Source organism: Hippopotamus amphibius, chromosome X (assembly GCF_030028045.1).
Source record: "Hippopotamus amphibius kiboko isolate mHipAmp2 chromosome X, mHipAmp2.hap2, whole genome shotgun sequence".
Taxonomy (NCBI): Eukaryota; Metazoa; Chordata; class Mammalia; order Artiodactyla; family Hippopotamidae; genus Hippopotamus; species Hippopotamus amphibius.
Window position 1 is genome coordinate 38,313,081 of NC_080203.1, and position 13,768 is coordinate 38,326,848.

The 13,768-nt window shown below is 36.0% G+C and overlaps 1 protein-coding gene across 1 annotated transcript in view; it reads left to right on the top strand.

Annotated features, from left to right (window-relative positions):
* The window catches only part of TRPC5 (transient receptor potential cation channel subfamily C member 5), a 129,414-nt gene extending 116,182 nt beyond the window's left edge, over nucleotides 1-13,232 (top strand). The window contains exons 7-10 of the mRNA XM_057718472.1: nucleotides 9,164-9,367; nucleotides 9,599-9,640; nucleotides 10,476-10,565; nucleotides 12,540-13,232. Of these exons, the coding sequence (XP_057574455.1) occupies nucleotides 9,164-9,367; nucleotides 9,599-9,640; nucleotides 10,476-10,565; nucleotides 12,540-13,232 (1,029 nt within the window). The remainder of the gene's footprint in view (nucleotides 1-9,163; nucleotides 9,368-9,598; nucleotides 9,641-10,475; nucleotides 10,566-12,539) is intronic.
* The last annotated feature ends 536 nt before the right edge of the window (nucleotides 13,233-13,768 follow it).

The following is a 13,768-nucleotide window of genomic DNA, read 5'->3' on the forward strand; positions in this document are numbered from 1 at the left end:
AAAACAAAATATATGGAATTACCATAGAAAGAAATTATATTAAAATATAAATATTTTGATAACTGTATAGTAATAAATATTACCATGTTTTAAAAAATATTTTGATAACTGTGTTTTAATATAATTTCTTCCTATGGTAATTCCGTGTATTTTGTTTTCACGTAGCCCAATTTATCTTTGAACTACTTGAAACGATTTAACTAACAGGAATGCAAAAGAGGATGAGTTTTAATGCTTTTCGTTTTTAATTTAATAATATATTCATTTTATTTACTTAAAGTATAGTTATGTGTGCATATAAAATTTATTACTCTAATCATTGCAGTAACTCTTCCAATTCTCAAGTAACTTGGGAAAGAATTTATAATTTTACAATGCCATAATAAACGATGTTTCAACACCTCAAAAAATGGTAATATATGTGCTTCTGTATCAACTCATGAAATAACAAAATCTAGCAGTGGGTCTACTTAGTACCTTAAAGTCAATCTAGAGCTTTGTTTTCCTTTTGAACTTGTTGCTCACTTAACCCAAAGCCATTTAGTCCCTCCTAGAGAACATAGAGGTATCCCTGATTTTTCCATTAAGAGCTGGTTAGCGGCTGTTCAGATACAGACAATGGACATCTCAGAAATCAACAGAATCCTCTACGTCAGTGGCTCTTAACCATTTGCGGGAGGGCAGACTCCTTTGAGAATATGACAAAAGCCCAGAAAAATGCAAAACATCCAATATTTCACACAATTTTAATAGATTCATTGACTCCATTAACTTCATTCACAGAACCAGGTTTAAAAATCCCTATTCTGCTTGATGCCACTTTTGAACTCAATCTGCTAATCCTTTAATATCATAGCTAAGCACTGCTACCTAGGAGAGCAAAGTGAAAGCCTTCATGGAATATCTGAAAGGCCAAGGAGCAAATTCTAGGCTTCATTGATGGACTGAATGTTCACTGAAAAACCACCCTAAGACAAATACTGTAAAGCATAGCTCTCCTTTTTAAGATCTCATGTGTTAGTAAAGAAAGATTTTTTTCTCCCTTACACTGTACACTTTTAACAGTGGAGACTATATTATCTAACCATCTTATCTGGCATTATTGTGAGTTAAAAGTTTATGGATATAAGTCCCAAGTTAATGTGACCTCTGAAACAAAGCTCTTACCACTGTATATGTATGATGGTGCCCAAGGACAGTTTTTTAGAACATTTGAAAGTAAATTGCCAATATCATGACATTTCACTGCAAATATTGTCATATATATTCAACTACATTATCACAATACCATATCTCACTCAAGAAATTTAACATTGATAAACTATAATTAATAATTTGGAGTCCATATTTAAATTCCCCTTGTCTTTTCAAACGTGTCATTTACAGATGATAAACTGCAAGAACATTGAAGATGTGTCACTATGCACACACAGAGCCATTAGCAAAGAGTGAGAGACTTATGATTCAAGGCATTTAATGAAATCCCTGTGCAATCATTATCTGACTACTAGGCTAACTGAACAGAGACTTCAATGGCTGCACATGACAAAGAATACAAATCAGTCAAGGAAAGTCACTAAACAAACACTAAAAACTAAACTCTAGAAGAAGGGGATCACATTTCCAGAATAATCATATTAAATAGTTTAAAATGTCTAGTTTCAGCAAAAAACTACAAAACATACACACACACACAGAGACAGAGAAAGAGAGAGAGAGAAAGTATGATCTGTACACAGGAAAAAAAGTTGTCATAGGAACTGTCCTTGAGGAAGCTCAGATGTTGGCTTTAGTAAAGACAGAAGCAGCTATTTTAAATATCTTCAAATAACTAAAGGAAAACATCTAAAGAATTAAAGGAAAGTATGAGAATGTCTCACCAAATAGAGAATATTAATAAAGTGACAGAAATTATTTTTAAAAAAAGAGTCAAATTGAGTTTCTGGATTTGAAAAGTGCTGTAACAATGAAAAATTCACCAGAAGAGCTCAACAGCAGATTTGAGCTGGCAGAAAGAATTAGCAGACTTGAAGATAATTCAATTACCGTTGTCTAGGCTGAAGATCAGAAAGAAAAACAGGATGAATAAAAATGAACAGACTGTAAGAGACCTGTGAGACACTATTAAATGGCCAAAATACACGTAATGGGAGTCTCAGAAGTAGAAAAGAGAAAAAAAGAACAGAAAGGATATTCAAAGAAATAATGAATAAAAACTTCTCAAAAATAGTCTACACATCCAAGAACTCAAATATTTCTTAGTAGGATAAACACACACACACAAAAAAATCCACTTCTTAGTCAAACTCTCAAAGTCAAAGACAAAGAAAAATTTTGAAAGCAGGAAAATTAAAGATAACTGATTTCCCATCAGAAACAATGGGCACTAGAAGTCAGTGTGATGACACATACAAAATGTGTAAAGCAAGACTGCCAACGAAGAATTCCATATTCAGCAAAAATATCCTTAAATAAGGGAAAAATAAAGACATTCTCAAGTACACAAAGACTGAGAGAATTAATGGCCAGAAGACCTGTCCTACAAGAAATGCTAAAAGAGTTCTTCAGGCTGAAATCAAAGAAAACTAGACAGTAGCGAAAGAAAGAAAGAAAGAGAAAGAAAGAAAGAAAAGAAAGAAAAAGAAAGAAAGAAAGAGAGAGAGAGAGAGAGAGAGAAAGGAAGGAAGGAAGGAAGGAAGGAAGGAAGGAAGGAAGGAAGGAAGGAAGGAAGGAAGAGAAAGAAAGAAAGAAAGAGAAAGAAAGAAAGAAAAAGAACGAGCACCAGAAAAGGTAATTGTATAGATAAATATAAAAGACAATACAAATCTTATTTGGGGGAGCTTTTTTTCTCTCTAACTTGAAAGATAACTGCATAATTCAATAATTATGCAAGTGTTTTGATCTGCTTCTAATGTATAAATGTATCAAATATAAAAGAATAGTTTGTATATCAGTAACAGCACAAAGGAGGAGGGAAGGAATGGAGCTATATTGTAGCAAAGTTTTTACATATGATTGGAATCAGGTTGGTATTCATCCAAAGTACACTGTATTTTAAGATGTTAATTGTAATCCCTGGAGCAAGCACTAAGAAAATAATTTTTTAATATAGTAAATGAAACAAGAGAATTAAAAGGTATATTAGAAAATATTTAACACAAAGAAATCAATAATGGAGGAATAGTGGGACAAAAAAGACATGCAACATATAGAAAATGGCACAATGGCAGATGTATATCCTACTTTATCAGTAATTGCTTTAAAGTAAGCAAACCAGTTAAAAGGCAGAGATTGCCAGACTGTATAAGAAACACACATGTTCCAACTGTATGCTGTCTAGAAGTGACACACTTTAGATTCAAAGATACAAGTAGATTGTAAGAGTGGGAAAAGATATATGATGCAAACAATAACCAAAAGAGAGCTAAGTGGCTATACTAATTATCAGACAAAATAAAATTTGAGACAAAATTTGTTACTAGAGAAAACAAAGGACATTTTATAACAATAAAAGGGTGAATCTATCATGAAGATTTAACAATTATAAACACATTTGCACCTATCTAAAGAGCTGAAAAATACATGAAGCAAAAACTGACAGAACTGAAGGGAGAAATAGAAATTCAACAGTAACAGTTGAAGAATTTATTACCCCACTTTCAGAACTAGACAAATGACCAAAAAGGAAATAGAATGCTTGGACAACACTATAAACCAACTAGACCTAATGGACATCTATCTATAGGACATGCCATACAACAACAGAGAATATATGTTCTTCTGAACTGCACATTGAATATTTTCCAGGATAGATTATATGTTAGCTCATAAAATAAGGCTCACTAAATTTTTGAAAGTATTAAAATAATAAAAAGAATGTTCTGCAAACATACTTGGGAATATAATGGAATTAAATTAGATATCAATAACAAAACAAAATTTGGGAAATTCACACATAAATGGATAGTAGAGAAGACTGCAAAATAACCACTAATTCAAAGAAGAAATCACAGGAGAAATTAGAAAATACTTTGAGATGAATGAAAGGTAGAGTACAATATATGCCAAATTTCCTCAGAAGTATTTATAACTGTAAATGCTTATGTTAAAAAGGAAATAAGATTTCAAATAAATAACAAATTTCCACCTTTACGAAACTAGAAAAAGAAGAGCAAACTAAATTCAAAGCAAGCAGAAAGAAAGAAAAAACATAGTAAATTGTTTATTAGTAAAATATTTATAGATTTAGCTCTCCCATACCTTTGAGTTATGACTCATTTTGAGTTAATTTTTGTATATGTGTGAAGTAAGTATCAAGGTTCTTTTTTTTTTTTTCTTGTGGAAGTCCAACTCTTCCAAGACAATTTGTTGAAAAGATTATCCTTTCCAAGTTGAATTGCCTTGACACCTTTCTTGCAAGTCAATTGCATATGCATGCATTTATTTTTGGACTTTCTTGTTTTGTTCCATTGATCTTCAGTGCCAATTTGTTCTTTTCAAAATTAACTATTTTACATCTTTTGTATTTATATATAAATTTGAGAAGCAGCTTGTCAATTTCTTCAAAAATGCCAACTGAGATTTGACTGAAATTGTATTGAATCTCTAAATCAATTTGGAAAGAATTGCCATTCTAATTATATTTAGTCTTCCAATTCATGAATATGCCGTATCTCTGCATTCATTTGTCTTCTTTAATTTATTTCAGTAATCTTTCATAATTTTCAGTTTAAAAACTTGTGTATTTTTGTCATATTTATTCCTAAGGATTTTATATTTTAAATGACACTGTTTTTTAAATTAATATTTCCTTATGGTTCATTGCTGCTATATAGAATACAACTGATTTGTATCTGGTTCTGTTTGATAGATTTTTTTTTCTTTGTTGTGGTGTGCGGGCTTCTCAGTGCAGCGGCTTCTCTTGTTGCAGAACACTGGCTCTAGGTGCGTGGGCTTCAGTAGTTGTAGCACACGGGCTCAGTAGTTGTGGTGCACGGGTTTAGTTGCTCCATGGCACGTGGGATCTTCCTGGGCCAGGGATCAAACCTGTGTCCTCTGCATTGGCAGGTGAATTCTTAAACACTCTGCGCCAGTGAAGTCCCGCTTCTTGGCATTTTTGATAAATTTTTATCGGATACCAGACATTGTGAATTTTACCTTGTTGGGTGCTGGATATTTTTCTATTAAATATTTGTTTTAAATATTCTTGAGCTTTATTCTGAAAATGGTTTGATCCCACTGAGGCTACTTTTAAGCTTTGTAACAAAAGACTAAATACACCTTTAGTCTAGGGCAATTCTGTACAATAAAAATTTTATGCAAGTCACAAATATGTGCCACATATGTTACATTTTCTAGTAGCTACAATAAAATAAGTGAAAAGAAACTAGTAAAATTAATTTTAATTATATATAAATATATTACATATATAATGTATTATATTGATACCCAAACCAGAAAAAATAGTACAGAAAATTAAAAACTATAGACCAATATCTTTTATAGATATAGACATGGAAATCCTCAGCAAGGTATTAGCATACTGAATCCAGCAATGTATGAAAAGAACACACCATAACCAAATGGAATTTATCCCAAGAATGCAAAGCAATCCATTATATTAATAGTCTAAACAAGAAAAACCCATGATCATATCAATTGATGCAGGAAAAGTTTTTGACAAACTTCAAAATACACTTATGATTTATTTTTAAATGTCTTAGCAAACTTGGAATAGAGTGTAAGGTGCACAGTCTGAACCACAGAACCTACAGCTAAGTGGTGAAAGATTTCTAAGATCAGTAACAAAGTGTATCTGCTTTCAGTACTTACATTCCACATTGTACTGGAGATCCTAGACAATGCAACAAGGGAAGGAAAAACATTAAAGAAATACAGATTGGAAAGGAAGAAATAAAACTATCTCATGATTCTGTATAAAGAAAACCCTAAAGAATCTATTTTAAAACTTCATAGAATTAAAAAAAATGCATTTAGCAAGGCCACAGAATACAAGGTCAATACACAAAAATCAGCCATATGCTAGCAATAAGCAATTGGAAACTGAAATTTTAAAAGAAGGTACCATTGTAAATTGTTGCAAAGAAAATGAAATACTTAGGTATAAGCTTAACAAAACATTATAGCACTTATATGCTGAAAACTGTAAAGCATGGATGAACGAAATGACATACTGTGTTCATGGACTGGAATATTCAGCAAAACAAATATACTTTCACTCAGCATAAGGTTTTCAAGGTTCATCCATGTTGTAGTATGTATCAATACTTCATTCCTTTTTAAAGCTGGATAATAATAATATACCACATTTTGTTTATCCATTTGTCAGTTGATGGACATTTGGGTTGTTTCTACTCTTTGGCTACTATGAATAATGCTGCTGAACATTTGTGTGCAAGTCTTTGTGTAGAATGCGTTTTCATTTCTCTTGGGTATGTAGCTAGGAGTGAAATTGCTGGGTCATATGGTAAATTTGTGTTTAATGGTTTGAGGAATTGCCATATTGTTTTCCAAAGTAGCTGCACCATTTCACATTCCCACCAGCAGTGTGTGGATCTATAGATCCTCACCTACACTGGTTATTATGTCTTTTTTTTATTATAGCTATCCTAGTGGGTATAATGTGGTATCTCATTGTGGTTTTGATTTGAATATACCTAATGACCAATGATGTTGGGTATTTTTTCAGGTGCCTGTTGGTCATTTGTATGTCTTCTTTCTGGAAATGTCTATTCAAGTGCTTTGCTCATTTTTAAATTGGTTTATTTGTCTTTGTATTGTTGGATTGTAATTGTTCTTTATAATGTCTGGGCACAAGTCCCTTATCAGACATATGATATTTAATTACTGTCTCTTATTCTGTGAGTTGTCTCTTCATTTTCTTTGTGGTGTCCTTTGAAGTACAAAGTTTTTAACTTTAACTCCAATTTACCTATTTTTCCTTTTGTTCCTTGGCTTTTGGTGTCATCTCTAAGAAATCATTGTTTTATCCAAGGTCATGAGGATTTACTCCTAAATTTTCTTCTTAGAGTTTTATAGTTTTTATCTATTAAACTTAGTACTATGATTCATTTTGAGTTGAATTTTGTACGCGATATGAGATAGGAGTCCAACTTCATTCTTTTGAATGTGGATGACCAGTAGTCCCAGCATGTCCAACTGATTGCCAAAAGTGCAAAAACAATTCAATGGAAGAACAACAATAGTCTTTTCAGCAAATAGCAAATGGATACCCACAGGCAAAAAACAACAACAAAAAACAAAACAAAAACAAAAACAAAACAAAACAAAAAAGCCTCAATGTAAACTTCACCCCTTAAGCAACAATGAACTCAAAGTTGATCGTAGCGCTAAATGCAAATCTTACAACTATAAAACTTGTAGAGGAAAACATAAGAGGAAATCCTCATGACCTTGGGTTAGGTAAAGAGTTCTTAGACATAATACCAAAAGCATAATCTATTTAAAATTTGATAAATTTGACTTCATTGAAATTGAAACACTTTGCTCTATGAAAGACACCATTAAGTAAATGAAAAGATAACACGCAAACTGAGAGAACACATTTGCAAGTTACCTTCCTGGCAAAGAGCTAGTATCCAGAATATATTTTAAAACTATCTGAATCCACCTGTAAGCAAATGAAGTACCCAATAAAAATGGGCAAAGGATCATGAACAGACACTTCACTACAGAGGATATCCAGATAGCACATAAGCATATGAAAAGATGCTCAACTTCATTCCAATTTGGGAAATGCAAATTAAAACCATAATGAGACACCACTACTTATTTTGTTAGAATAGCTAAACTTTAAAAACTTGGCAAATGCTAAGAAGGATAAAGAGCAAGTGGTGAGAATGAAAGATGGTACAGCCACTCTGGAAAACAGTTTGGCAGTTTATTATAAAGTTAAATGTACACTTACCTCATAATCCCGCAACATCACTCCTAGATGTTTAAGCTAGAGGAATTAAACTTATGTCCACAGAAAAACCTGTACATGAATATTCGCAGCAGCTTTATTCATAATTCCTAAAAACGGCAAACAATCCAAATGTTCTTTAATGGGTGAATGAATAAGCAACCTGTGGTACATCCATACAACAGAAAACTACTCAGCGATAAAATGGAATAGATTATCGATACATACAAAACCAGATGAATCTTGAAGATGTTAATGCTGAGTGAAATGAGCCAATCTCAAAAGGTTACCTACTGTGTGATTCCATTTGTATGACATTCTGGAAATGGTAAACTAAAGGAATGGAGAATGGAGCAGTGATTGCCAGGGGATAAGGGTTGGAGACAGTTTGATTACAGAGGGGCGACATTAGGAAATTTGGGGGTTTGATGGAATTGCTGTGTATCCTGATTGTGGTGGGGGTTACATTAGCCCATCCAGATCTTACAATTCCTAGAAATGTATTCCTGTGTGTGTGTGTGTGTGTGTGTCTTGATACAGTGCTTACACAGGTATATACACTCATCAAAACTCATTGAACACTTAAAATAGGTGAAATTTACTCTGTGTAAATCATACCTCAATAATGTTGATTTTTTAAAAAAAACATAAAGTCTCTCCATACCAATCCCACTCCTTAAAAATAACTACTGTTGATAATTCAGTATGTATCTGTCTAGAACATGTAAGCATGTATAAAGGGGTTTTTCAGTTGGATAAATGGGATCATTTTACACAATATATATTGTTCTTTATGTTGCGTTTTTCACTTAGAGGTCTTATAAATATATGGACAAATGCATACATATGATATGTATTTCTACATATAAGTGTTGCTAGAGCTACTATATTTTTAATAGTTTGATTATAAGCCATTTTGTGGGTGTGGCCTCATTTATTTAACAAGTCTCGCACTTGTGGATATTTAGGTTGTTGCCAGTTGTTTTGCTCTTACAAGTTGCAGTGCTAGTGAACAGCCCTGCGCATATGTCTTTTTACGAGTATATTGACAAGATAAATTTCTAATTGTAGGATTACTGTGTCATAAGGTAAGTGTAATTTGAATTTTTATAGCTACTGACAGATTTCCCTCTGTAGAAGCAAGTAGAACTTTGAGAATGAGTCAGGGGTGCATTTTGCATTTTCCCATCCCAAATCCTTCAACTTCTCTCTTTATAGGATCATGCCGATATCGAGTGGAAGTTTGCAAGGACGAAGCTCTGGATGAGTTACTTTGACGAAGGCGGCACCTTGCCACCTCCTTTCAACATCATCCCTAGCCCCAAGTCATTTCTATACCTTGGTAACTGGTTCAACAACACCTTCTGCCCCAAAAGAGACCCTGATGGTAGACGGAGAAGGCGCAACTTGAGAAGCTTCACAGTAAGGCTTTTAAAAATGATGTTTCTTTGTAAACATAACTGTTTTTTTCCCTTTCCCTCCTTTGCAACATTCCCTGTCTTGAACATCTTAAAACTACTCCAACCTACAGATGCTTAGGGGGTTTGTCAGGCAGTAGCTCCTGTGTCATGTTCTAGTCCTAATGTTTAGAAATATATTTGAGTGAATGGGCTGCTGGGCCGATGTAACCTCTCTGTCCATTTTCAATGACAGGAACGCCATGCTGACAGCCTGATACAGAATCAACATTACCAGGTAAAGCTTCTTCATAGGGACTAAGCACAATAATTCTTAGTTAGTTGTGTGAACTTGGACACATCACTTACCCTCACTGATCCTCAGTTTCCTCGTCTGTAAAATAGGGATGATAAAACTTAAAGTGTAGTTGTGAGAATTGAGAGGTGAGTATGTATGTATGATTGTGTGTGTGTGTGTGTGTGTGTGTGTGTGTGTGTGTGTGGTGTGTGTCTGTCTGTCCTGGTACAGTGCCTGACATATTGCATTAAGTGGTAGCTATCATCATCACCATTACTAACACAAAGCAGGGTGACCATGTGTATACCACTCCCAGGAGGCTAAGTTAAAAGAGGCCATCCTTGTAAAGGATTATAGATTGCCTCTAAGAAAAAGTATCCCGATTATGTAATTAGTGGACACTGAAACAGCAGACTCTGTGACACTGAAGCATGATTTTCTCAACTTAAAAAAGGAAGAAAAGCTCTCATTTTACTAGGAGGGTTAAAGTTTAATCCAGCCTGAAGGGAAAGGATATTGACTGTGACCATTCAAGGATTGTTCCGCTCTCATTATCCTATGAATGTGTATCCGTGTTTACCTTATGCTTGAGTGGAAAATTTTCCTTTCGGGTAAATTTGATCTCACTGGCCGACTCTGCCACCAAATTTAGACACATAGTAATTCTTCATTTAGCCAATGGACTTAACTGGGGGGTTTTGTAGAAAATGGCTAGATCACATGAGAATTTTCCATTGCAAAGACAGTCTATTTTCTTTCCTGTGTATGTTTCTTATTTTACTGACAGTCCAAGAAGGAAACTGAATGTCTCTTCATGTTTTTGTTTAAATTCCAGGAAGTTATCAGGAATTTAGTGAAAAGATATGTGGCAGCTATGATAAGAAATTCTAAAACAAATGAGGGACTAACAGAAGAAAATTTTAAGGTAATTTGATCATAAAGTGGTTTAATTTCTCATTTCACATTTCTTAAGCATCATTTAATCTTCACAGTGTTTGAGGTTTCTGGTGATGGAATTTCAACTGCCTATAATACAGCAAAACCAACTACAGTTCTTATTCTCTCTCTTAGAATAATCCATCATCCAGTAGATGGATAGAGTTTACCAATGTCTGTCACGCCACAATCAGCTTTATGAATAATAAAAATATGCATTCTGTTAATATTCTGGGTTTTTCTCAGTATGGGAATTGAGTGCTTTAAATGATATGGCAAGGGTGTGTGATGAGAAGAAAAATAGTGAAGGGAAGATGCTTGGAGATTTAAAGGCCTTCTTTAAGAGATAGAAGATAAAGACCAAAAAATCTATTATTAAATCTAACATTTATGGAACCCTACCATTACACATTTTTGGATGTCACACTGGGAATGCTATTGGCATCTAGTGAGTAGAGACCAGGGTTGTTACTAAAACTCCTACAATGCACAGGACAGCCCCCCACAACAAAGAATTATCACACTCAACATGTCAGTTGGTTGAGAAACCTTGTCCTAGAGCACATATGTATTTTCTAAAGACCATAGGAAGGCTGTTATCCTAATCCATACACAGAACTCATCAACTGAGGGCTTGCTATGTGCCAAGCACTCTGCTAGGTGCTGGGGCACAGTCATGAGGAAGATAAAACCAGCCCCTGCTCTCTCATAGAGTGACACACAATAATAATAGAGGGTGATGAATGACTGAGTCTTCTAACAGGATCAGTACCGGTTGCTGTGGAGACATAGGAATGGGGGGACACCCAGCTGGGACTTGGGGATTCGAGGCAGGCTTTCCAGAGGAAGCCATGTTTAAGCTGAAGTTTGAAGGAGGAGCCAGATAAAGGAGAGTTGGAGAGAAGAGTGTTCCAGATAGAGAAAATAGCACATGCAAAGGCCCAGAGGCAAGAGAGAATATATCCATCAGGTGGCCTGGGGAAAAAGTAGGAAGGAATGAAATGGAAGAGATGGACACATACCAGGCCTTGAAAAACTTTGTAGTCTGCGGTATGGAATTTTTCCTTTTTCCTAAAGTCAGTGACAAGTTACTGAAAAGTGTTAAACAGGAGAATGACATGATCAGATTTAAGCTTTTCAAAGATGGTTTTTATGAGAGCAATTTAGCATCTAGGCAGCCAGTTAGAGATAGAAGACATTTCACAGGGACTTGAATAAACAAGGTCCCTTGTCCCAAAACAGCAGTCTCATCATCTGACATTCCACTTCCCTAGTTTTATTCCTGAGAGTCCTAAAAGCTTTTTCCTCTTCAGTAGTACTTTCTAAGATTTATTTTATTATTATTTACTTATTTATTTTTGGCTGTGTTGGGTCTTCGTTGTTGCGCACAGGCTTTCTCTAGTTGTGAGGAGCAGGGGCTACCCTGTTGCGGTGCACAGGCTTCTCATTGCAGTGGCTTCCCTTGTTGCAGGGCTCTAGGTGCGCAGGCTTCAGTAGTTGCAGCACGTGGGCTCAGTCGTTGTGGCGCACGGGCTTAGCTGCTCCGTAGCATGTGGGATCTTCCCGGACAAAGGCTTGAACCCGTGTCCCCTGCATTGGCAGGTGGATTCTTAACCACTGCGCCACCAGGAAAGTCCCTTCAGTAGTACTTTTCTATGCAGATGCCAATGAGAGTTCTACTCTAATACCTCCAATTGTTAGTTAACACTTCAGTCTGTTGGTGTGCTCCTGATAGGGAGGTTCTGAAATCAACTTTACCAATTGCACTTTTTTTTTCCAATGGCCAGCCCTGCCCACAAAATTGTTAATATGTTTTTCTTGTGCTGAAATAATGTGAGAGTTTTCTGGTACCTTGTGATTTGCTATGAGGCAAAACCTGGAACATTCCAAAGGATACCCTATGTGGCTATTTTGGACTAAAGACTAAGCTTGTTAACATAACATGTCTTCTCTCTTGCCCTAGGAGTTAAAGCAGGACATTTCCAGCTTTAGATATGAAGTGCTTGACCTCTTGGGAAATAGGAAGCACCAAAGGAGAAGCTTTTCCACTAGCAGCACTGAACTCTCTCAGAGGGATGATACCAATGATGGCAGTGGTGGGGCTCGGGCCAAATCCAAGAGTGTCTCTTTCCATTTAGGCTGCAAGAAAAAAACCTGCCATGGGCCACCTCTCATCAGGACCATGCCAAGAGTCGGTGGTGCCCAAGGGAAGTCAAAATCTGAGTCGTCAAGCAAACGCTCCTTCATGGGTCCTTCGCTCAAGAAACTGGGTCTCCTGTTCTCCAAGTTTAATGGTCATATGTCTGAACCCAGTTCAGAGCCGATGTACACAATTTCTGATGGAATCGTTCAGCCGCATTATATGTGGCAGGACATCAAATATTCTCAGATGGAGAAAGGGAAAGCAGAGGCCTGTTCTCAAAGTGAAATTAACCTCAGTGAGGTAGAATTAGGTGAAGCCCGGGGCGCTGCTCAGAGCAGTGAATGCCCTCTAGCCTGTTCCAGCTCTCTTCACTGCGTATCCAGCATCTGCTCCTCAAATTCTAAACTTTTAGACTCCTCAGAAGATGTATTTGAAACTTGGGGAGAGGCGTGTGACCTGCTCATGCACAAATGGGGTGATGGACAGGAAGAACAAGTTACAACTCGGCTCTAAGTCAAGCTGTTATCACCTGTTCTGGAACTCAGAAAATTTCTAATTTCTTTGCTCTCAGAGGTGACATAGAATATGATTCCCCCCCGCCCCCCACTAGAGAGGAGAGCGAAACTCCTATAGTTTTCACCATCTTTTATAGCCACATTCTTCATTTTTTGTTGTTATTATTATTACTATTATTTGCCTTTTTATACCTATAAACACTAAGTCCATTTCACAACCAACTGAAGGGGTGTTTGCCCCTAATCAGCAGAGGTGCAGTCGGGTGCTTAACCCTTTGGCTTTGCTTTTCTTACCCTTGCTTCCTTGAAGCTCCAGGTGCCACTTTGCTACTGTCGCTGCCGCACAGATTCCTGACCTTCCTCGGGATCTCACACCATTTCCCCACAGGGCTGAGGGCTGTGCTCAGCAGTCCCCACCAGCTATCAGATAAGGCAAACTAACCTGCCTATCTTTGTTGCCCTTCAGTGCTCCACGCTGCCCATTCTGGTTCAATGAACAGCATCAAAGGGAGACTGAATAGACTCCAAAGAATT